Raw genomic sequence first — 23227 nt, forward strand, 5'->3', positions numbered from 1 at the left:
ACTTTTTTTTTATTTTTATAACTTTTTAAAAAAACTTTTAATAAACTTTTTTTTTAAGCAACTGATCAATTGTTAAATATATCTATCTATAAATATATATTTATATCTTTCAATCCTTTTGTTGGATTTAATGGCCCACTAATCCAAATTTTTGTTGGCCTAGACTCTAGGCCAAAACAAATTGCTTGAGATTATATGAATGTATTATTAATTATGGTAGGATGTTTACAGTTAACCATCTGTTCACAGATCCACAATATCCAACTATTTATCACTTTATAAAAAAAAAAAAAACAATAATAAACAAGTCTCACAGCCAAAGCTATATTGCCACCATTATTGTTAGTATCATCTAAGCATCTTGCAGAGAGAGTGCTGAAAGAGAAGTTTAAGATGTAACCGCTTGTTGTCTGAGTTGTGGCTGAAGACAGTTTTAGTTTTATATTAAATAAAGTCATAAAAAAGTCACAGCGTTTGCACTGGTGGGAGCTGCCCCAACATAAAACTTAGTAAAAATAGTGGGAGCCAGCTGCACATAGGCACCAGGCCCCCCACAGACTGACAAAAATGAGCCAGACCAAACTTCTCAGCACTTACTTTGAAGGTGAGGCATGCTCCTGATGAGCTTAATCAGCTTTGCTAGCTGACGTCTCTGAGTCATCAAGCACTTGTGGTCGGAGGGACCTTAGCACCTCCGGCATGTCTGCGCCGTTCTCTGTCTTAAAGTGAATGTGTGTCTACAGACACATGACTGAACCAGCAGGATAGGCAGAAAGATCTCTATGCATGAACACAGGGTTTTATTATAATATCATGTTGAGGTGACAGGGTGAACTCTGGCGATGTTTCTCCATACTCCATTATCAAACTGTTAGAGCGGGTATCATTCAGACACTAGCTTGGCTGAAAATCTGCCTTCCTGTACATCTAATCATTGTGAATCCCCACACAGAATTCTTTGCTAAGTATTGATAAACTTCCAATCATCTCGGGTTGTTCATGCCCTTTCCATCTACCTTCATAGACTTAACAAATTGTCATATTATCCTTCCAGTTTGATGTTGTAGCAGCATGAAGAATTGATAAAACCTTATTTTATAAGAGATAAAAGAGACTGTACCCATTTCAGATCCATCGCTTTCCAATGTAAATAAACAATTACCTATTTGACAGTAAATCTGTAGCAGAGAGCTTGGTAGTGAAGGTATACCAGAAAAGCCTGTTAAATTTGCCTATAATGCATCTTTTCTTCCACCAAATGGTTCTAGTAAATGTTGAAATATTGGGACCATACAAAATTAGATTCCCCTAATATTAATACCAATTAAAGGCTTTACCTTTTATTTCGCTTTTTATCCCTTGAAAAGAAAATCAAAAACAACAAATAGTAAGATTAATCATTTTGTAATAAATCTGAAGTAATCACCTCACATAGAGAGGGTCTAAAACTTTACATACATTTACAAAACCACATTCTATTGTAGCAACGGTCAAATATAGCAAAAAAATAAATAAATTAAGGACTTATTTAATACATTTTATTAATCATCAAGTTACCCATTGTGCTACCTTCAACCCGATGAGCTATTAAAAGCCATTTATAGTCCTGCTTTCAAATCTCAGAGAAAAAGAGCCAGATGGAAATGAAAAAAAAAAAACACATCTTAAGGGTTCCACGAATAACATTAAATAACCAAGTTTTCAAAAGACATTAAAAGCTTCACATTCAGACTGTCGAAGTCCTTTTTAGGTCAGCTTTAGACATAAATACCATTACAAAGCATTTTGAAATCCCTGTTTCATAACTCCTTTTTTTATTTTTTTTTACCATAACTGTGCCAAAGCTGAATAAAAATGTCTGTTTGTTCCCAAAAAAAAAACCCTCCCCCTCCATACAAGCAATAGGAAAAAGAGTCTCACACTTGTTTTTAGTTACAAATGTATGTAAAACTTTGTTGTGTCTTCTTTGTCTGTTTCGCCAGCAGTATTGTCAGTTTGTTGATTAAGTAACTCATGTGATGCAAAAAGAGTGTTTCCATCACAGTTTTGCAAAATACACCTTTATAAATATGGTCGAAAAACCATCTTATCCTATGGCGCAAAAATCTTTTTATGAAAATTTGTGAATTTTTTCAAAGCTTGCCTATTTCTGTTAGTGAAACTTACTTCTGTATTTGTGCAATTTGATTATGAATGATGCACAACACACAAAGCACCATATAAATATTTTTTTATGTTGATTATTGGGTTACCAAAAGGCTCTCTGGTGTTTAAAACTGCCAAGCGAAAATTATAGATTTTTTGAGAAAAACTGAAGTTTCAAAGTAACTGTAACAGAGAAGTTGTGTGTTATGAAAAGAATTAGAGAGGCAAAGGGAAACATTAGGTTTCTGTTATTCACTTGTATTGCTAACAGCTGTCAGTAGTTCACTGAATACAACTAACAAATCCCACAGGTTTGCCATCTTGCTACCAGAATATCTGAGTTCTTAGTTCCAAAATGATCAAACACTACAATAAAAAAATGTAGTTTTTATCTTTCCTATATTTTTTGATGTGCAAAAAGATTTTTTTTAAAAACAGCAGATTTTCACCAAACAGAACTGAAGCAAAACACTGAACTCTTTAAATGTGACATGAAGTTTCAATCATGTTATGGTTTCCTGGTCAGTGATAACATTTCATTTCATGTTTAAGATTATGGTGCCTTTTAGCCTTCAGGGTTCATAATCTTACTACCCAATGAAAATGAAATTAAATTGCTGACTTAAAAGCTACCTATTCTTCCTGAGGAGGCTGAAGTCCTTTAACATCTGTGGGACCATGCTGAGGATGTTTTATGAGTCTGTTGTTGCTAGCACGCTCTTCTTTGCTGTCACATGCTGGGGCAGTGGGCTGAGGGTCGCTGAAAACAACAGACTGAACAAACTGATCAGGAGGGCCGGTGATGTTGTGGGGGAGCAGCTGGACACCCTGACCACCGTGGCAGAGAGGAGGATGCTGTCCAGGTTTCAGTCCATCTTAGACAATGACTCACATCCTCTCCACGACACACTGGTCCAGCAGACGAGCTCCTTCAGCAGAAGACTCCTCCTACCCAGATGCACCACAGAGCGCCACAGGAAATCATTCCTACCTGTGGTCATCAACCTATATAACGCCTCCCTCAGGTGATTCAGCCCCCCAACCCCCCCCACCCCCTCTGTAATTGACATTTATGCACTACTTTTGCACGCCACGTATCACCTTACTTGGATTTATTCACTTTAATTGGACTTTTCACTCTATTTGGATTTAGGTTTTTACATATACATAGATATACGTACAGATATATATATAGAAGAGCTATATGTGTATATATATTTTATCTCTTTTTATTCTTATTTTTTATCTTTATTATATTGTATAGTTGGATGTGTGTATATATCATGTAAAACTGTAACTAGAGCGTGTAACAAAAGTAATTCCCCTCTGGGATTATTAAAGTATTTCTGATTCTGATTCTGATTCTGATACCTTCATTTCTACAATATCATCTATCAAATTCTAATATTGGAAAAATGAGTAAAAGATCTATATCCATGCTGGGACCAAATGTTGTGTTAAGTAGTTCTGTTCTTTATTTTCCCCCCTTCTTAAAAACATATATATTAGCAAGATGGCTGAAAGTACATACTGAGCTTAGAATGGAATAGAACAGCATGTTCTGATTATTTGAAATTCTAAAATGAATGTTCTTCAGTTAGCTGGTGCACTTCACTTTGGCTCTTTTATCTTAATTGGTCAGGCATGTCAAGGTGTGCATAAAACTCAACCTGGTGAGTCTAGCAAGAGTAGACAACAGTTGCTCTTTGTAATAAATTCCTTTGATTTTTATGTATATAAAAAGCAAGCAAGATTCACACCAGCTGCAGGCCTCCCATGGTTTTCATTCACACAGAAATATGAGCGGTTAAGGAAATGAAGCCGATACAACATTCATTGCTCCAGTTATACCAGCAGGGATCCAGATGGGAGTTAAACTATGGTCATCAATAATTAGAATAACTTTCCATTAAATCACGATTTTAGCGGGGCAGGAATTGTTATAAAATAGTGTGAAAAGTCATTAGCCCCTTTTTTAATGAGGACATTTTATAGATTTTTTTCCTATTATTTTATAGTAAGAATGGTCAGAATTGGATCTCAGCAATTTTAAACAGGCAGATTAAGTTTTTCATGTACAGTAACAAATACAAATGACAGGTTCTAGATATTAGGAAACATTTCCATTTCGGATCTAAGCTATGTTTACTTTTGTTTTGTGAGTACCTTATTTTTAAACTCTCATAAAAATCTATTTTTCTGAATCAAATAATGCACCTGAAAGTGGATACACTTTCTTGAGATGCTTGGTTGATGTATTGCATTCAGATTTATTATGGAAGTATGCTTAGCAACAGAATGCAAATTATTTTAAATAAATATACATCTTTACCCTCTTTGGGAAATAAGCTTAGTTCTGTGCTACCCTGCTTACAATGCCTTGTTGGCCAATTACCAATAAAACTTGTAATAATTAAAATGTTAAAGTCATGGAGGGGAGATCCAGGTCATGAAAAAGAAAAATTATATTTTACATTTCTATTTTCAGCATTTTATCGAATTGCATTTTTGCATTTTTCAAATTGTCAGATTCTACTATGCAATACATTAAACAACAGAGCCATAATTTTATTGGGGAAATGAATTACATTGTTGTGAAAGGATGACATCTATTTAACAACAAAATAATTATTACTTTTCACGGCCAATTAAAACTAAAACAAAAGTCAGTGCTTAAAAAACACAATCAGGCAATATGCATATGTTCTGTGTTTAAATAACCTGTAAACTACAATATGTTAAGAAAAATTTAAAAAACACAGATTTTTTTCTTTTACTCCACTGAACTGTTTGAGTTTTGAATAGCTCTGATCTTCCAGTAAAACTGTACAGATTCCCAATTAAATTTGTATTATTAAAGCAACTTATTTTTTATTTTAGTATTCTGACTGTTCATAGTAAAAAAAAAAATTTGCATTTAATTTTGCATTTTTTCCTATAAAACACCATAGTATAGTTTTCTCCTCTTTGGTTCCAGTAAATTACAACTATCCCACATTTTATTGGACAGAAATATTGTAAATACAACTTATCTGAAAAAAACTACAGTATATCTACCTTATCTGTCAGAAAATAGATCAAAGAAATATGCTGATGAAGATTCTCAGTCATCCAGGTAAAGTTTTTAAACTTTTACGGGAGATCCAAGAAATATTTATAATTTTATGGTGTTTTTTCACTCTTAAAAAAATAAAAGTGAGTTATAACAAATTATTGGTTTCTCCTCTTTAAACTAGAAGCACTAAAAGCAAATGGAAGCTATTTTATGTCTACAGTTTGTGAGGACAAGGCCTATTGTCTGAGCAGGGGCCATAGTCATAGCATAGTCAGATGTGGCACAGGGTGTCGTCTGAGGTTGTGTCCATTCTAATATAGGGTTCTTTTTGTGCCATATTTAAACTTTGCTTCAAAGCTGTTTATTTTATACTGCTGGTTTAATTAAATTGTCTTATATTTTAGGCTATGTAAAGTTTGGTTGTCTCTATCTGTGATCAGTTATATCTTGCAAAATCATCACTTTGGAGTTAATAGCTTGATTATATAGAGAAATTTCTTGCAATTAGGTCAATGATTTCTAAATATCAGTTACAAGTATCAATTTAAATGATTGACATCTGCTAGAGTTCAATTCAAACCATATCCACAGCTGATTTAAATATAATAATTACTGGTTAATTAGGATAATCAGGGTCTTTCATACCTCACAATTTGAATAATGATTAAAAACTAGTATCCATTAATTACCATTGTTCAAATATCTTATTATGGTTATCATACCTGCCTTTGACTGACTGAGACCCATCAAACTACTCCAATATCCTGCACTACTGCAAGCTTCGTCCTAGTGATGATGTCATTTTATCCTAGATTCAAGAACACAATTGTTTTCGGAAGGCAAAAACCAGCAGCCTAGAGGTAACAACATAAAATACAGGAATAAAATATATTCAACAGCTAAGGCTGGAGTCTTAGTCGTGGTCGGTTGGGCTTTGGACCTACTAAATACGCTTTTACTATCCTAACATGTCTTGTCTTTTACAGGCACGATGTAAAGGGTAGAAGTTGTTTTTTTTTTGACTGCCATACACTGACCTGGTTGTTGGGATCTGGTGGATGTGATTTAAAATGGAGATTAGCAGTAGTAGCTGGTTGAGTCTGTAAACTTGCTGCACTTTTATGTTGCGACCTGACACCCTTACTGCTTTCAATACATTCATCAAAGTTGCTCTTCCACACCAATACCTATAAAAAACACCAAAAGCATATCATAAATAAATAAAACAGCAGGCTGAAATTTATTAATTAGGGAAAAACAGCTTGGTATAAACTTTCTGATATTTACTGTCTATTAGTTAAGCTGTATGCACCATAGCATTATACATAAGAAGAATAAACCTTCACCTGTTCATCAGAGCCTCCAGATGAAAAGTAATCCCCTGTTCTAGAAAAGGCCACACATGTGACTGGACCCTGGATTAGAGAAAACCCAAACAGAATATAAAAGTGAGGTGATACAGCAGATAAATGATACTTATCTTGAATAAAACTGTGGCAGATTACGAAAGATAAGCTAATTGAATTAGTGAATTTTGAATTACCACAATATAAACTTAATACAATTGAATTTACACAGCAAAAGAAAACGGATAACCAAAACAATACTTTATATAATATTATTTATATTTTTAAGTCTATTTAATATTTTGCCCATACAGTGGCTCTAAAAAAATATGAATTTATTCACTGAAAATTGCTACAGTCAAGAAACACTTTGAAATAAGTTTAAAAGAAAAGATGATTAATGCAGAAATGAGAAAAAAAAAACATTTATAAGACAGAAAAAAATAACAGTTTAAGAATGATTTAAAGATCACAAGACCAGTAATATTCAAGAGTTTATATTTGGGTGGTACGTTAACAAATTCTGGTTCATGTTTATTTTCTTAGTCCAATTCACTATTCTATTCTAAGAGCACGTTAAATCCAGTTTAAAACCAGAGCTTGTTTTTATACATAACTTAATTTTATTTAAAGCTAAAAAGAAAGGAGATGAGAACAGAAGCTCCAGAGTGGGAGTATGCATGTGAGCATGTGGGTGTTTAGAGGATTGGTTGATGTGATGGGCTTACAGCTAAGCTATTAATATATTCATATAATAATTCAACTAAAAAACACAGACTAATATTGGTTGAGGTCACATATGTTCAAAGCAAAAAAAGAAACTGAAACAGCAGTTTTAAAACTAATTCATCACTTTTTTTCCTTCTTCTACTTCTCTCTCTTCTTTTTCTTCTTTCTCTACTTTTCAAACCATTTTGTCTTTAGAGGAATAAAAAAGATGGAAAAAGACATGATCAAGAAGGCTGTTGTATAAAGAAGGAGCAATGTCCTGCAGCTGGCACCCAGATAGGTTGGTTTAGTCTAGGATGGTTTCCCAGAAGCACCTGAGAGAAGCAGACAGTAGCGCCATGGCAACGCAGCAGTCTGACAGACAGCATGTTCTGTCTCTACTCTGACTAATGCATGCTGCCAGGCTGGCACTCACCACTGACAGACACCCCCCCACACACACACAAGTAAAGAACCTAAACGGCCTATTTTGTCCTCCGATACAAGGGCAAATATTACAAAAACCAGAGAGGACCCACATGGTCCAGTCTAAAACGACACAAATATAATTACATACAGTTTTTGCTCCATTCGATTTCTCAGAAATTCCTAAATTAGTCGGAGCAAAGAGAAAACTATAAAACTTTATACTCTTTTACTCTTAAAGTCGATTAAACAGCATGTCAGCCGTATCTTGAATTAAAAGAGATGGCTTCTCATTTTCTAAATAATTTGCACTGGTTGTTAAAAGGCCGACAAACTCTTATAGCAAAGCCTTCATAGACTTCATTTGTTTTTTGAGCAAATCTTTTTCTTTCTCTGCAGCCAATTTAAGGAGCGCAGTTAGATTCTGCACTGCTGTCTTTCCATCTCCTCTACTGCTGAATGGTGTTTCTTTATAGATGATAATACATAGTATGTACTGTCACATACACTAATCCGCTTTACTCCTTAGAAGCAACAGTTTCCAAGCCGACAGACTAACACTTAGCAAGCAGTCTGAAATCAAGTTTTTTTTTTTTTTTCTCAAATGTGTGCTTCTCTTGTCTGCTGTTTGAGCATTATTAGCTCGAGTCATGCTTTGAATGGTCTAAGGTTAATTATAGACCGTACTGCATATACAAACGCTGAGTAACACAACCGTCAGCAAAGAGTGTTTTAACACCAGCTGCATATTGTAATTTGTTCCATAGTCACAGGCTCCATGATTCTATGGCTTTACAGTAGGTCGTTCTTTGTTGTTTGAGTTATTAAAAGTTGTTGTGAATGCTAATTTAAAAGGATGATGAGCTGATTAATACTAAAAAAAAAACATTTTATATTCTGTGGTAAAGAAAGGTTACATAAACCTCAAACTTTTTAATAGCATTTCCAGGTTACTTACAATAAAAACGTAAAGTTACTAATAATATTGATGAATGTGATGCATAATCAGCTGCAATTAAACTTAATTTTCTTTACTCATCATTGATACGATCCCACTTTGAGCATTTTGATCAACCAATTCTAGATTTGGGCAGAAGGACAGTAAAAGACATTATTCATTCACCAGGTGAGGATGCATGCACTTTGAAAAGCATGCTACAATTGGATTAGAAACATTTAGCTGTTTGTAACATTGCCATATTACAACAGAGTATTAGGGGCCAGCCTAGAGTTCTTTTTTTGTTTTTTAATACAAGAATTAAGTCATAGTATTATGAGAATATAGTCGTAATATTATTAGAATAAAGTCATAATATTACAACAATAAAATTGTAACATTACGAGAATAACTTCATAAAATTACAAGAATAAAGCTGAAAAGTTACGAGAATGAGGTCATCATACAACCCGTTTCAGAAAGAAAGCTTCGAGCGCCAATCAGCATATGACGGCCGACCAGCACCACCAAAAAACAACTTGAGTCCATTTTGACACACTGCCCAATTTGATGCTGGTGTGCTAAAAGATTTCCTTATTTGTCAAACTGATGCCAAACTGAGAACTTCACATGATGCTCAATATTTCTCATTTTAGGGAAGAAAATGCTTCTTGTAAGAGTTGTTATAATATTCATCTTTATTCTTGTAATATTAGGATGTTATTCTCATAATATAACAACTTTATTCTCGTAATGTTGCGACTTTACACTTTTAATTTTATTACTTTATTCTTGTAATGTTATGAGAATAATATCGTAATGTTGTGACTTTATTCTGGTAATTTTATAACTTTATTCTCATAATATTACAACTTTATTCTCATAATGTTATGGGAATAATATATTAATGTTGTGACTTTATTCTTGTTATTTTATAACTTTATTTTAATAATATTACAACTTTATTCTGGAATAAAAAAAAAAAATCTCAATCTAAATTTTGTGAATAGATTTTTTCGTGAATCAGAGGTCTAAACAAGTTCACTTTAAGTCCGGCCAGGGGACATTCTTCCAAGACTGGGGAAGCAGCACACTGATTAAATTCAATAGCAAATCACTAACATGTTTTGTTAACATGTAATGTGGTGTCTGGATGCATGTGTACATGCATCCAGACACCACATTACCTAGACACCCACGCTAAACAGACGGGGATCTCTCCCGATCTCTCGATCTGCAGCAGGAGAAACAATTAGTGCTCAGAGTGGTCCCAGCACAAACAGATTGGTGGTGTCACCACAGAGCCTTGCTCAACAACAGAAACTGAGACAAACTACAGGAGATAACAAGTCTGGAGGTGAGAGGAGGAAACAAAAAAAGCCTTTTCTTCATCTCAGCTAAGAATGAACCTTGGCAATTGATTGTAAAGAAACACTGGAGACAAAAACAAAACGAAAGACGGGCAAAGTGTGTGTGTGTGTGGGGGGGATAGATAAACAGATGGACCACATGTGGTACTGGCAAGCCACGGATTTCAACAACCAGCCAGCGAGCCAGTCCATCAGCTGTTCAAACAAACAGACACAGTCAGCGCGCCGTCGGGACAGCTACTGCAGGCAGCTAGAATGTGAGTCCATCACATGTGGGACAGGAAGAGGCAGGAAGCCCCAAAGGAAAGACAGGAACATTACAAAGGTGGAAAAGTGAGAAAGAGAGTTCTCCTGATGTTTAAAAAATGCATCGGGACAAATCCAGAAAAGAAGGAGAGGGAAGGGAGAGGATCCGGAGAAACGTGGGCAGAAACACTTCTGTCTCCTTCCAAACAACCATCAGATGAGTCATCCTGAGTGGGCTGCCTGCTTGCCAGGCAAGTACTAAAATACAAATACAAAAAAGGCCTCAGACGCACACACTTTTTTTTTTTTGCATACAGACCTAAACAGAGCTCAACACCAATAATGGAGATGTCAAAAGCCACCTATAGTGTTTCTTTACAAAAATCCTGCAAATCTCAACAGGTAACAACTGGACATGCTGGACGCCCATGCAGAGAAGGTGTGTGTGGGTTTTTTTATGTCTACCTGGTGTCCATGCAGTGTATACAACAGCTTTCCCTCCAACAGGTCCAGGATTTTCAATGTGGAATCGCTGGATGCGGTTATAAGGAAATTACCAGCAGGATGGAAAGATAGACTGTTTACAGCTCCACTGTGGACTGGAAGAGACAAAACAACATGGATCTATCAGCTGGACTTCAGTGCACGTCAGCAGCCCTGCTTTTATTTTAAATTCAACCCAAATCAAAAGAACATGATGATATAAGATTCCTATAATACAAGGCATGATGATAAAAATCCAAAACTATAGTTTTTCAATCGCTGAGCAGCTTTGAATAGCAGTTCTGAACCTTTTAAAACTTAAAGAAAACACAAATTAACCAGAAGCACCAAAAATCTACTGTAGCATATGCTATAATTAATTTGCAGTGTAAATTAGGTGTAGTGTAGTGGCTTTTTTTTCAGTTGGTCCTGTTTCTCTGACTGTGACTAAATGGATGTGCATGTGGACATTTGGAGGAAGCCTAGAGAGAACCACAGCCTGATTTGGGAAGATGACACATTTAATGCAGAGAGTTCCTAGGTCAGGATTCGAACCCACCTGCACCAGCCTGCAGACTATATTAATGATGTAAATGTCATATATGGTAATGGTCTGTCATCCTTGCTCCTAGTTACATATTGCAATAGAGCATCTTTAGATTTGAACTAAAAATGTAACCATTAAAGATCAGGTCAGGCATTTTATTTTTACTATCTTTGCTCACACACCTCAGCAGAGCAGATGTTTGAAACGTAAGAGCAAAACTGCAGAGCTGAACCATGTGCCACGTGCTGTTTAGAAGAAAATGCTTCACTTCTTAGTTACAATATAAACATAGTGTAATGTCAAGCTTCAGAGCAAAAATATTAGAACTCCTCCTGAGTTAAAAGAACCTCTTTTATGTTTAAAACGTTGTTCAATCAAACACAAAAAAAAACATTGAAAAGCTATGGCTCCATCTGCTGGATGAACTTGACTGGGACATAAAGACACTTCTAGGTGGAAAATAAAGGCTTAGGTTAGATAAAGGAAAGACCTGTTGTATTCTGAAGAATATGTTCATATGGTGAAAAAATTATTCTATACCTGAATAAACACTGTCTGCCAACACCGCACAGCTACATGTTGCTAATATGAACCACACAATAATCCAACCTGCTTCCAAAAATCCATGTAACAAGTTTCCACAGAAATCGACCCCATTTAGCAAAAAATTGTTACACATATTATGTGAAATAACATCATATTTAAAATAAGGGGATATGGAGGAGCTTTTATCGTAATGCTCAATCTCCACAGACAGAAGTGATTATCCATTATTAGATCTCCCAACTGAATCCATTTAGACGGGCTGATTACGGTAATCAGATCAAAATACCTTCCAACCTAATCAGGAGTTTCCAACTGGAGATGTAGCATAGGACTGATGGAAAGCAATTTTAGAACTATAAATGAACAAAAGAAGCCCTTATTTAAAATTTTTTCAAGATACATTTAAAGTAAAACATACCGATGACTTATGAAGTGGGGAAAAAAGTTAGATTTTCTCCCTCTCAAGCACTAAAAACGTAGGAGTGTAGTATGCAGATAAGGGAAAAAATTTATCGATAGATAATAGTTAAGTAAAATATATATCAGCATATCTTCTTTCTAAGACTAATTAAACATTTTCTTATCTTTTTACCTAAAATTGTACAGTAGATTTCAATATCTCAAAACAAAGAACTGATATTTAAACAGGACTCACAATATTTACTAACCCCGCATGTTGCATAAGAGGACTTTAAAAAGGATAAATCAGAACAGTGTTACCATAACAACTCCAGCTTCCTAAATCTACTGATATTAAAGTTTATGTTGCAGCTGCCCGAGTAAATGACCTATTATACTATAGAGGTTTCATGCCTTCATGAACAAGCTCCTTAAGCAACTAAATGATACAGAAAAACTGATGCAATAAAAAAAAAAAAAAGACTTCCACACTGAAGGTTGTTCAGTGTGGAAATCTGTGAGGGGGGTGGGGGGGTGGGGTTGTGTTACCTGGATAATGTTGAAGCATCTTGTGAGATCTGATGTCCCAGACCTTAACAGAGTGGTCAGTACTTGCTGCAGCAATGCATGTCCCGCTTGGGTGAAAGTCTACATAGTTGGCATAACTTCGGAGAAAAGGGAAAAATAAATTTAAAAATCAGTTTATAATAGGGAGGCAGAATCTCTATTCTGTATTTCTAAAATACAAAAACAACAAAAATACACATTTTACACAAAAACAGACAGCAAAAAAATACTAAAATTTTTCTTTAATTTTCACTGCTTAAAACGCTTACCCAGCATGCTCAGAGAAAGAATGAATACATTCTCTACTGTTTTTGTCCCACAGTTTTATGGATTTATCGTCACTGGACGATACAATCAAACGATCATCTGGAGAAAACCTACAAAGAAAATTCAGGCGAGTCATGTGGTAGTTTTATATCTGTGCATAAAGAGATATAAAAATATTACTAAATCAAATTATTTAAACAGAAAATTATATCCAACTAGAAAAATATAAAAAGGATATTTTATATGGTTAAAAAATATGTTTCCTACTTTGCACAGCGAACCCAGTTCATGTGTTGGCTGAGGGAGAACAGGAACTTCTGCCTATGGACTGTCCACAGTTTGATGGTCTTGTCATCAGAGGCTGTCACCAGAGTTTGTCCATCAGCAGAGAAGTTAACACAGCGCACAGTGGCAGTGTGAGCCCTGAATACTGTTGACTCTGCCTTCCTTTGGACACACAGCACATCACTCAAATGTAAAGCAGTCAGAGGGTAAGGCTGGAGATTAATTCAATAAATATATATTTATATACATAATGTTATTCAAAACAGTGATGTGGCTTTTAAATGCATTTCTGGTATTATGATATACATTAAAGTCTATGATTACAGCCTTTGCACACATTTATCTGTTATCTGAGTGATTACATTCACTACAGACACAGAGATTGTGGCTGCAGTGGTAGGGGTTTTTTTTTTTTTACATTTATGCTTTTTTTTTTTTAAATGTTATGCTCCTTTTAATTTAAATTTTTTAATGCTTTTTTGGAACTTCACATACTCTTTTTATATTGTCTTTTTTTTTGTTTTTTTTTCTTATCTTTAATGGCATTTTACTTTAACTCTTTGTACTCTATATAAGCTACTGGAACCAGCATTTCTCTGAAGAAGTAATCCCAAGGGATAAATAAAGCTGAGTCTAAGTTCAAGGTTAAGCTTCAAAAGGGCGAGTTTTAGCGACAAAATTAGTGAGCATGATAAGACCAAATGTCTCCGTTTTGGATGACCTGTATCCAGCCACAGTCAGAGTAAAAGGGGTAAGTATGATAAAGGTTTAAACACTAAAAGAGTTACTATAGTTGTCAATATTAGCAGAGCTCAGGTAAAAAAAAAAAAAGGATTTGGGTTGGGGATGTAACAGGAAATCTTACATGTTGGGCACCCAAAGGCGTACAGTTTTGTCTCTAGAAGATGAGGCCACCAGGTGGCCAGATGGAGAAAACTGAACAGAAGTGACGGCTTCTTTGTGCCCATCAAAGCGATACGCTCGCATCTGAGGCTTCATGTTCCAGATCATCACACAAGAATCCACAGAGCCTGTAGCTGGGAGAGGGGGAAGAAAACTTGAATGATTTTTGCAAGACCGCAGGGAACTGTACAATAAAATAAAATACAAGGAAAAGTGGGGAATACATGAAAATAGTCTGAAACATGGATAAGGTTTTACCAATCTGTTTCATGTTGCAGCTGAAGTCCACACTTGTCACAGTGTGCCGATGACCCTTAAAATGTCTCTCGAGCGTTGGATCCAACTATGTGAACAACCAAAGAGAAACATCTGTTTAGTGACAGTATAGTACCAATGTTAAATAAGCAACTATCACAGCTAAATAACTTAATCTAAAAAACAAACATTTTTCTGTATTTACAAAGGTAAAAAGATCCCAAAATCTCAAGAGTTGAAAGGAGTGATGTGATATATAGGAAGCTGTAGTTTTTTTAGGGTAGTGGACAGATCCTCTTAGAAATAGCTACATTAAATTGAAAACATACTGTATGAGAGCTTCAATGAACAGTCAGAACATGAATATTTTGAATGTCAAATAATAATAATAGCAAAGAAGATCAATCATTTTGCATCAAAACTTATTCAAAGCCATACAAATCTCACAGTTCTTGCATTTCCTGCAACAGCCTGACAATAACTGTCATTCGAAAACCTGAAAGAGTGTGTTCCTATATTATAACTCCTGCAATAATTAGTGTGTGCGGTATATAATTAGAGAAACTGAACAACCCAAAAGAGAACCAGTGACCTGTCTAAGGTGTACCCCGCCGGAGATAGGCACCAGCACCCCTCGCGAACCCGCGTGGGAAAAAGCATGCAGGATGGATGGATGGATGGATGGATGGATGGATGGATGGATGGATGGATGGATGGATGGATGGATGGATGGATGGATGGATGGATGGATGGATGGATGGATGGATGGATGGATGGATGAAGGAATTCTAGAGATGTGGTCAAATGATATTACTCAAACAGAAAGCATAGTCAAAACAGGTCACAACAGGTTTGGAAAAGTAAAATCCATGGCTACCTGTCTTTAAAAGTCATCTATGAAGTAAATAAGAGTCAATCTGTGTAAAATTTATTCTTAGTATAAATTAATCTTCAACTATTTAGCAATTGAAAAAGTGTAAACTGAAATATACAGCCCTATGCAGATCAAATGTTAGTAAAGCCATTTTATTGAGACTCAGAATCAGAGATACTTTAATAATCCCAAAGGGAAATGACTTCAAGAGACTCCACAAAGGCATGTGATCTCTTCATTTTAGATAAATGAAAATCACTGACTGCCTACTTTGATAAGGCTGGAAATGTATTTTTTAATACTGCTTTTCGAATTATTTGCTAAATGAAAAGATTCACATTAGGGCTGAAACAATTGGTGGTATTAATCGTGATTAATCGATTATTGAAAAAAATCATCAACTAATGTAGAAAGCGATTAATCCTTAACTGGAGAGTAGAGACTCTAAAACGTCTCTTTAGCTGATACAGCAACCCACATTGAGCAGTAATTATACCAAAATTGTAGAAAAAAAAAAAAAAAGTAAACATTTTGCATTTATGATTAAAAAAAAACTTTTTCGTCAGTCAATATTCTCTATCCAAAACATCTTAAGTGGAAAAAATTTAGTTAAACCTGGTTTAATTTGATAAAAAATATAAGAAATCTTCATTAAGAAACATTTTGATATACGATTATTAATCAATTAATCGAAAAAATAATCAACAAATTAATCGATTAGTAAAATAATTTTTAGTTGAAGCCCTACTTCACATATATTTGGGGGGTGTGGGTGTTTGTTTTGTTTCTATATTACCACAGACTCTTGGAACTCAGGAATTGTGTGCAAGAGCATTTATGCAAAGCAGTTTTTTAGCTGATCATAAAGCAAAACATCCCAGGTAAATAAAATGCTAAAATATGGGGATAATTATTTTATAATGATATTGTACAATGTACTTAATTAATTAATCACGTTTAACTTGTGTAATGCTCACTGTGTGGCACTATTTTACGATGGTCTCAAGGCTCATTGTCTTGCTTATTTTAGAGAGACAAATACATTTATCGTTAGTCAGAATGATGTAGGCTAATTTACAAATGTAAATGGTTTACATCCCAACCACCGTCAAAAAAAACTATGGATAACAGCACAAAACCTTAACTTTTACTTTTGTCACTTATTTATGTAACAACAACACCTGTCAATTTATTTATGATTTCATTAACACTTATACTGAAATACTAAATGATATCTATATATAAAAAAAATGTTGATCTCCAACTGTCTTCAAACAATTAAAGTAAAACCTAAAAGAAAAGAATGGGTAGCTTTACAGACTGTACTGTATTGTATGTAATTGTATTTTTTTATTTTCAAGCAGGCGCTCTGAGACAGCCTGGGTTACCATGGAGACGTGTTCTGTGCTGCTATCGCGAGCCTCCTGCTTAGCCGTTGAGCCAGAGCTAGCAGTGAGGTTAGCCGTTGTTCGGAACTGAACCGCATGCCCGGGTTAAAGCGGACAGCTTTGAAATGGCAGAGCTTCACATCATAGGCCAGATCATCGGGGCCAGCGGTTTCCCGCAAAATAGTCTATTTTGTAAATGGGGTGTTCACACGGGAGGAGCATGGCGTCTTCTCTCCGGGTTAAAGGAAGGACAGACTCAAGTGGACTTTCCTCAAACTGGAGACATGGCTTACTGGAGTCACCCGATTGATCTACTCTACGCAACCAAAGGTCTCCAAGGCTGGCCCAAGCTCCACCTGCAGGTGTGGCACCAGGACTCTTTCGGTCGCTGCCAGCTGTACGGGTACGGCTACTGCCACGTCCCCTCCAGTCCGGGACATCACAGGATAAGCTGCGTGACCTGGAGGCCTCTCGGTTCATGGCAAGAGCAGCTAGCGCAAATGTTTGTCGGCGGTGGACCCCAGCTCCGCAACCCGGACCTGATCTACAGCGGGGCTGACAGATACAGACTGCACACCGAAACCATGGGGACTGTGGAGCTGGAGCTGGGAGTTATAATGAGACACTTTGACAAATATGGCGTCGAGAGCTGAAACTTGAACAAACTTCTAAACATGGATTTTATATCGAGTATACTGAATAAGCAAAGAGACAATTAAAAGAACATCTGAAAGTTTTGTATTTTTTTTTTTTATAAATCCCTTTCACGTTTTTTACTCAAGTTACACCTGTGTTAAACTATAGTGAATATTTAATAAATCTGGTTTTATATCTTTCAATATTCATTTTGATGTAATATTTTATGGCCTACATGGAGCCATATTGGAAAAGTTTAATTATTTGGCATCCACACTGAGTTCCTCTTTAGCAAACACCCCTACCTTTAATGCAACTACAAACTTCCACAAATATTTTGTGCTTTCTGTTAAATATTTTAACAAAATAAAAAGTCAAAATACTTTTGGCTTAATATCTCAAAATATTTTACAGCTGCAACTAAACTGGACATCTGATCAGAACTAAATGCATTATTCAGCTCATCATCCACATGTGCATCTCAAAGCAGCAAATCTTTTGTCTTTAGAGAAATATAGAGTATGCCGTTAACATTTTCCCCAAACAAATAATTTTAAAATTGAACTTTTAGTTTACTAACAGTCATAAAAGCTAAAAAGCTCAAGGTACTGTGTACTATTGTGTAGTATTATGGTCAAACTTCTTTTTTCTTCAAACAACTGAATATGAATAAATAAAATTTACATTTCCATCATGGAAGCTTAAGCAAGATTCTAAATATCTCCTAAAAAGCCATCTGAACTAGTTTAATGTTGGAATTAGAGTAAAAGCGCCACTCTTTAGCTGCATAATACAGGCCAACACAGTCTGCTGTGATTGGCCAATAGCTCCCTGTGTACTTCACAGATGAGAGCAGGTGCAGACTAACAGTCGCAGGTACCCTGACTTCAATCAGGTACTGGGATATGATCCTCAGACACCTTGTGAGACCAAATTCTGCATGATACTGCTAGGCTTCGTACAGCTTAAGTGTGTCGGCAGTTCCTGCATGATTAAGGCATTGATGCTATAGAGTGGGGCTACTCAGAAGGTTGTGGGTTTGATTCCCAGCCTGGAGTCTTTCTACATAGAGTTTGCATGTTCTCCCTGGGCATGCATGGGTTCTCTCCTGATACTCCAGCTTCCTCCCACATTCTCCTTAGGTGTGAATGTGTGCGTGAATGGTTGTTTGTCCTGTTCGTCTCTGTGTTGCCCTGCGATGGACTGGCGACCTGTCCAGCGTGTACCCTGGCTCTCGCCTGTAGAAAGCTGGAGATAGGCACCAGCACCCCTCGCGACCCCACTCGGGATACAGCGTTTTAGAAAATGGATAGATGGATGGATGCTATAGAGTTGCCTGACCTGAATCCAATCAAGAACCTCTGGGACATCTAGAAAGGTCTGTCACACACAAAACTGAGCCTCATTTTGACTTGTCAGTGGACCGGCCTGTGATGTGATTTTCCACTTTATGCTGAGTACGACTCCTAGGTTGAGAACAACATGGAATAATAATGATGACCTGCATTAATCCTTTCTGTGTTACTTGTTTCTCATAAGATTCCGTTGTGTAATGAGCACAAATCCCCAACAGGAATATTTAATTTGGGGATTTAAAACATGTTGTAGTGATTCCTTTGTTTTTTTTTAGCATTACATTTTACTCAGCATTCAGATCAAAAAGCAGGTATAATGGTCATCTCTCTCTCTCTACTTACATGGCCATAGATAATGCTATAATATCCCAAATATGTTTTAATAGACAAGTTACACAAAAATGCATTGCAATACTTTCCAACAACACAGACTGACCAAACCAAAAAATAAAAATAAAAAATGGTGATACATCAGCTGGAAACAGAAAGTTAGTGTATTTTTGTTGTGAACTCATACATTGTTAGATTTCTTGTATATGTCCAAATATATAATACACAAACAAGAACGCTTTTATCATTTCCTTTAGTATTCAAATACAAATAGATTAATGTGTTTACTTCCCTGCCACTTTAATGTTAAACAAGTTTTCACACACCCTAAAAGTCTTTATAACATTACATTTATTTACATAAGTGTAAAGCAGCTAAACTCACCAGTGCAGAAGTCATTTTAACTTATGTTGAAGGCACACGCTTTTTAAGACTTGTGAACGGCTAAATTTTGCTTAAATTTGCTTGACATAAGCAGGACATTTAAAAAACCCGAACCGTAAGCTAACCGATTAGTTAACATTAGCTGAAAGCTAGCCGCTAGTTGCTAACAACAACGCATTCAGTTTCCGCGCCGCGATTGGGCGCTTAGACAGTTGGTCAGAAAGTTTAAAGGGGAAGCACACATAAAAGTGGAAATCTCATTGTAGTTTACACATAATTACGCTTAACAAGTATATTTATTATAACAACAATTCTATAGAACAAAAGATTTTCACGCTATTTTTATCACTTTTTTTCTCAGAAGATAAATAATAAGTTGCATCACAACCGTTTCAAAACGTTGTAACTGCTTATGACCACCAGGTGTCACCATTGGCAAAGGAAAGTTTCTTGAAATTTGGTCCATGTTTTTTATTCCTCTTGACCTCTTTAATGGAAACCTCAGGTCAGTTTTTACAAATGAGGACGTTACATGGATGGAATAAACCAGTAAAAACATATAGTTACACAATATTTCATGAAATACACAGTATTTCCTTTGTTTATTTTTTAACTCTTCACTATTATGTTATTATAAGGTCCATATTTGTGTGACCATTTTCTCTATAAACTTGTAAGCAGCAGAATCTCCCCTTTGTGGGACAATAAAGGGATTTTCTATTCTATTCTATTCTATTCTAATCTATTCTATTCTATTCTATTCTATTATATTATATTCTATTCTGCTCAATATTTCCACACCATAATAATGAGTTTTCTATCTAAATATATTTTAAATGCTAAATACAGTGTATCTGTTATAGCACAAGCTGCTACATATAGTTTGTATTTTATGGGTCATGAATGTCATATAAAACAAGTAGAGAGTCCTAAAGAAATAGAATACGCAGTCACAGAAAATATACTTTTTAAATTCTCAGGTAACTGAATTATTCTTGTTTTTTACGAAACAGACTGTATTGCACACATTTCATTTATAAAATAAAAAAACTATGAATACTAATCCATAGAAAGATAGTCATATAACTGACAGCAGAACAGTGGTCTTGTTTTTGATCTTTGACAAATTAACTAAAAAGCACTAACATGGCCTAGACAGATGTAACATTGTTAAATTACTTTAAGGCTTTCTAACATAATCCTTTTTTTTAAGATAAAAAATAGTGATAACACCAGGTTATAATAATTTTAAGCAAATTTAAATGCAACTATTTATTAAAGACACTCTTAGAGTAAGTTCATGGGTGTTTTCATGCCCATTTTTCAGGAGCTTAGGCTGCAGATTATATATTTTGTGCCCCAGTAGAAGTCCTGAACAAACCTCAGTTAAACGTTGCAACTGTTAAACAACCACTTTCATCTTGTACTATATTTTGAAATGTGGTAGTGTAATGTTTATGTTCCTTCTCAATAGCGACAATAAAACTAGTCCGAGTTAATGGGAAAATTAATGGATCTCAATAAAGGCAAATAATAACAAAAATACCAACTGAGGCTGCAAAAACCATGAGCAAAATTGGATTTTTGGGAAGAAGCTTTTTAAAAAAAAGTATTCCCCGGCATGGCATTAAGGGTATTAGATCCCCTGGGTAGGTCATGTAGGTTACTATAAAGGGACCTCTACAGAACAACATATACTTTACCTAGATCCTCTTGTGGGCTGGTTAAGCTGTAAGGTGGATTGCTCACACAGAAAACAATTCTTGCCACAAATACTGACTTCATAAGTCACACTTTTCACACCGTGTTTATGCGGCTTTACTCTCTGTTATTATGTCGGGTTCCCATTTTTTAAATGTTTTTTTAGAATCCTGTCTCAAAAGTACCCTTCACACTGTCTGTCAACCTAGATCTACTGCTTTACAGAAACTCAAATCTTTTAGTTAAGTCATTATTAGCTTGCTCAAGAGGCAGGAGACACAGGATTTATTTAAACACATTGCTTGGATTGCAGTTGGGGGTATTTTTTTAAAATGGATCATCCAAATCTCATTCTGCTCCACCTACAGATACATAATCAGATGTGATTAAACTTTTTGATTATTCAACCCCCCAGGAATGTTACCCCTACCTCCAAGACACCTATTAATCACCTAACCAGGCTTACATCTGTTTAGTAAATGAAGTAGTTCCCATCAGATGCCTGGAATGCTAATATCACAAACCTGTGCTGAGAAGGAAGTTAGAAGTAATTCAAATGGATTCCTTCCTTATTCAGTATACAGAAGCACATTTTTATTGTATTTTGAGCTCTGTTCGTGAACACATTTCCGTTTTCAGTAGGGGTGAATGATCTAGAAAGTTTTATCTGTAGTTCTTGACTCATTTATGACTGCTGCTCCCAAAAGCCTGCAATCTTATCTCCCCAGTTGAGTTTACTTTCTCTGGTGCTTCTGTGAATTTATTTATCATTACATGAGTTCCTATTATATGCAAAAACTGTTAGGAAATACATATGAAAAAAACACTACACTGAGTTTCTAAAACCACATTTTCCCTCCATGATCCCCTTACATGTTGGAATGTTTTCAAAAGTGTTGTTTTTACATAGTTTTAGCTGAATCCTAGAGTCGCAAAAATGCTGGACAAAAGCAGCAGTTATATTTAGACACAACTATGCGCTTCATGAATGAGGAAATACAAAAGCCTCAGAGTTCAGTCAGCTGGAAATGATTGGGTAAATAGTATAGAGCACTGCTGTAATTTAAAGTTTTCTGTCCTTATCTGGAAAACAAAAAAGACTTGCAAAAAAAAAGAAAAGAAAAGACAGTCAGATGTTCATGTTTTAGAAACTTTCTTTTCATGAAACTCAGAATTTTGATTTGAAGATTTCAAACAAAGATGCATTTGTTAAGATTGTTGCTTTGCAACAGGAAGGTCTTGGGTTCAAATCCCAGCTGCAGCCTGTTTGAGGTTTGCATTTTTTTCCCTCCATGCATGCATGGATTCTCTCACGCTACTGTGGCTTTCTCTACACATCCAACGATATACATGTGTAGAAAACAGCCCACAATAAACTGTCTTTATGATTGCGTGGTTGTTTTACCTCTGTAGTGGCCACAGTTTACCTAATAATTTATTTAAAACAAATTGGTGGCTTTAGCAGTTGAAGAAAATTGTTAGATATTTTATAAAAACAAACAAACAAAAATCTTTTGAGTTTATATAATAAGCTTTATGTTTTAGCCAAAGGATCTACTCAGTAGAGATCAGGGAGGAGTATTACACTTAATGCCTAAAGCTCCTCCTGCGTCCTGTAAATTCCTCCGTCACCTTTATCATGAGTGCCCTCTGTCAGACTCTTATATAAAGTCAAAGTTCACATGAGGAAATAATGAACGCCTTACCTGCCTGACTGTGTATTTATGCACAATTCTCTATTTATACTTTTTGATTTTGTCCACAAATCAGATACATTTATGGCTGTATTAATGATCCATGTTTTCTAAATAATATCCCGGAAGCATTCATTTTGTATTTATATATGTTGTTATAATATTTTCCATGTGGCCTTAAATTTCAGAGCTACACAAGCTTTGGAAATCTAAAAGAGGAATGCAAAAAACTTGCAAAGTCATTGCCACATTTTACAAGCTAAAATAAAGGCTCTCTGTACAGACATGCAGCCGCAGCCAGCTACCATAAAAACACTCATTCTGCTTGATGCTGAATGGATGTAGCTTTAATCTGACTCGCAAAATTTAAATTCATACAT

General features: G+C 35.5%; 2 protein-coding genes across 2 annotated transcripts in view; one reads left to right on the forward strand and one right to left on the reverse strand.

Moving 5' to 3' along the window:
* poc1a (POC1 centriolar protein A) overlaps nucleotides 1-19632 on the reverse strand; it is a 36359-nt gene extending 16727 nt beyond the window's left edge. The window contains exons 1-9 of the mRNA XM_038291907.1: nucleotides 19453-19632; nucleotides 14489-14573; nucleotides 14193-14364; nucleotides 13310-13489; nucleotides 13045-13152; nucleotides 12758-12873; nucleotides 10699-10832; nucleotides 6547-6615; nucleotides 6238-6387 (exon numbers count right to left, since the gene is read on the reverse strand). Of these exons, the coding sequence (XP_038147835.1) occupies nucleotides 6238-6387; nucleotides 6547-6615; nucleotides 10699-10832; nucleotides 12758-12873; nucleotides 13045-13152; nucleotides 13310-13489; nucleotides 14193-14364; nucleotides 14489-14573; nucleotides 19453-19467 (1029 nt within the window). The 5' untranslated portion in view covers nucleotides 19468-19632. The remainder of the gene's footprint in view (nucleotides 1-6237; nucleotides 6388-6546; nucleotides 6616-10698; nucleotides 10833-12757; nucleotides 12874-13044; nucleotides 13153-13309; nucleotides 13490-14192; nucleotides 14365-14488; nucleotides 14574-19452) is intronic.
* Nucleotides 16752-17586, forward strand: b9d2 (B9 domain containing 2). The gene has a single exon (XM_038292021.1). It carries the CDS (start codon nucleotides 16873-16875, stop codon nucleotides 17398-17400), a length of 528 nt encoding a protein of 175 aa, XP_038147949.1. The 5' UTR covers nucleotides 16752-16872; the 3' UTR covers nucleotides 17401-17586.
* Nucleotides 19633-23227: the final 3595 nt, after the last annotated feature.

The sequence above is a fragment of the Cyprinodon tularosa genome, unplaced genomic scaffold, assembly GCF_016077235.1.
Source record: "Cyprinodon tularosa strain WSP-4 unplaced genomic scaffold, ASM1607723v1 ctg10, whole genome shotgun sequence".
NCBI lineage: Eukaryota > Metazoa > Chordata > Actinopteri > Cyprinodontiformes > Cyprinodontidae > Cyprinodon > Cyprinodon tularosa.

Bases quoted from the DNA above. Each gene is read 5' to 3' on its own strand.
- b9d2 (XM_038292021.1), top strand. From the start codon at position 16,873: ATGGCAGAGCTTCACATCATAGGCCAGATCATCGGGGCCAGCGGTTTC.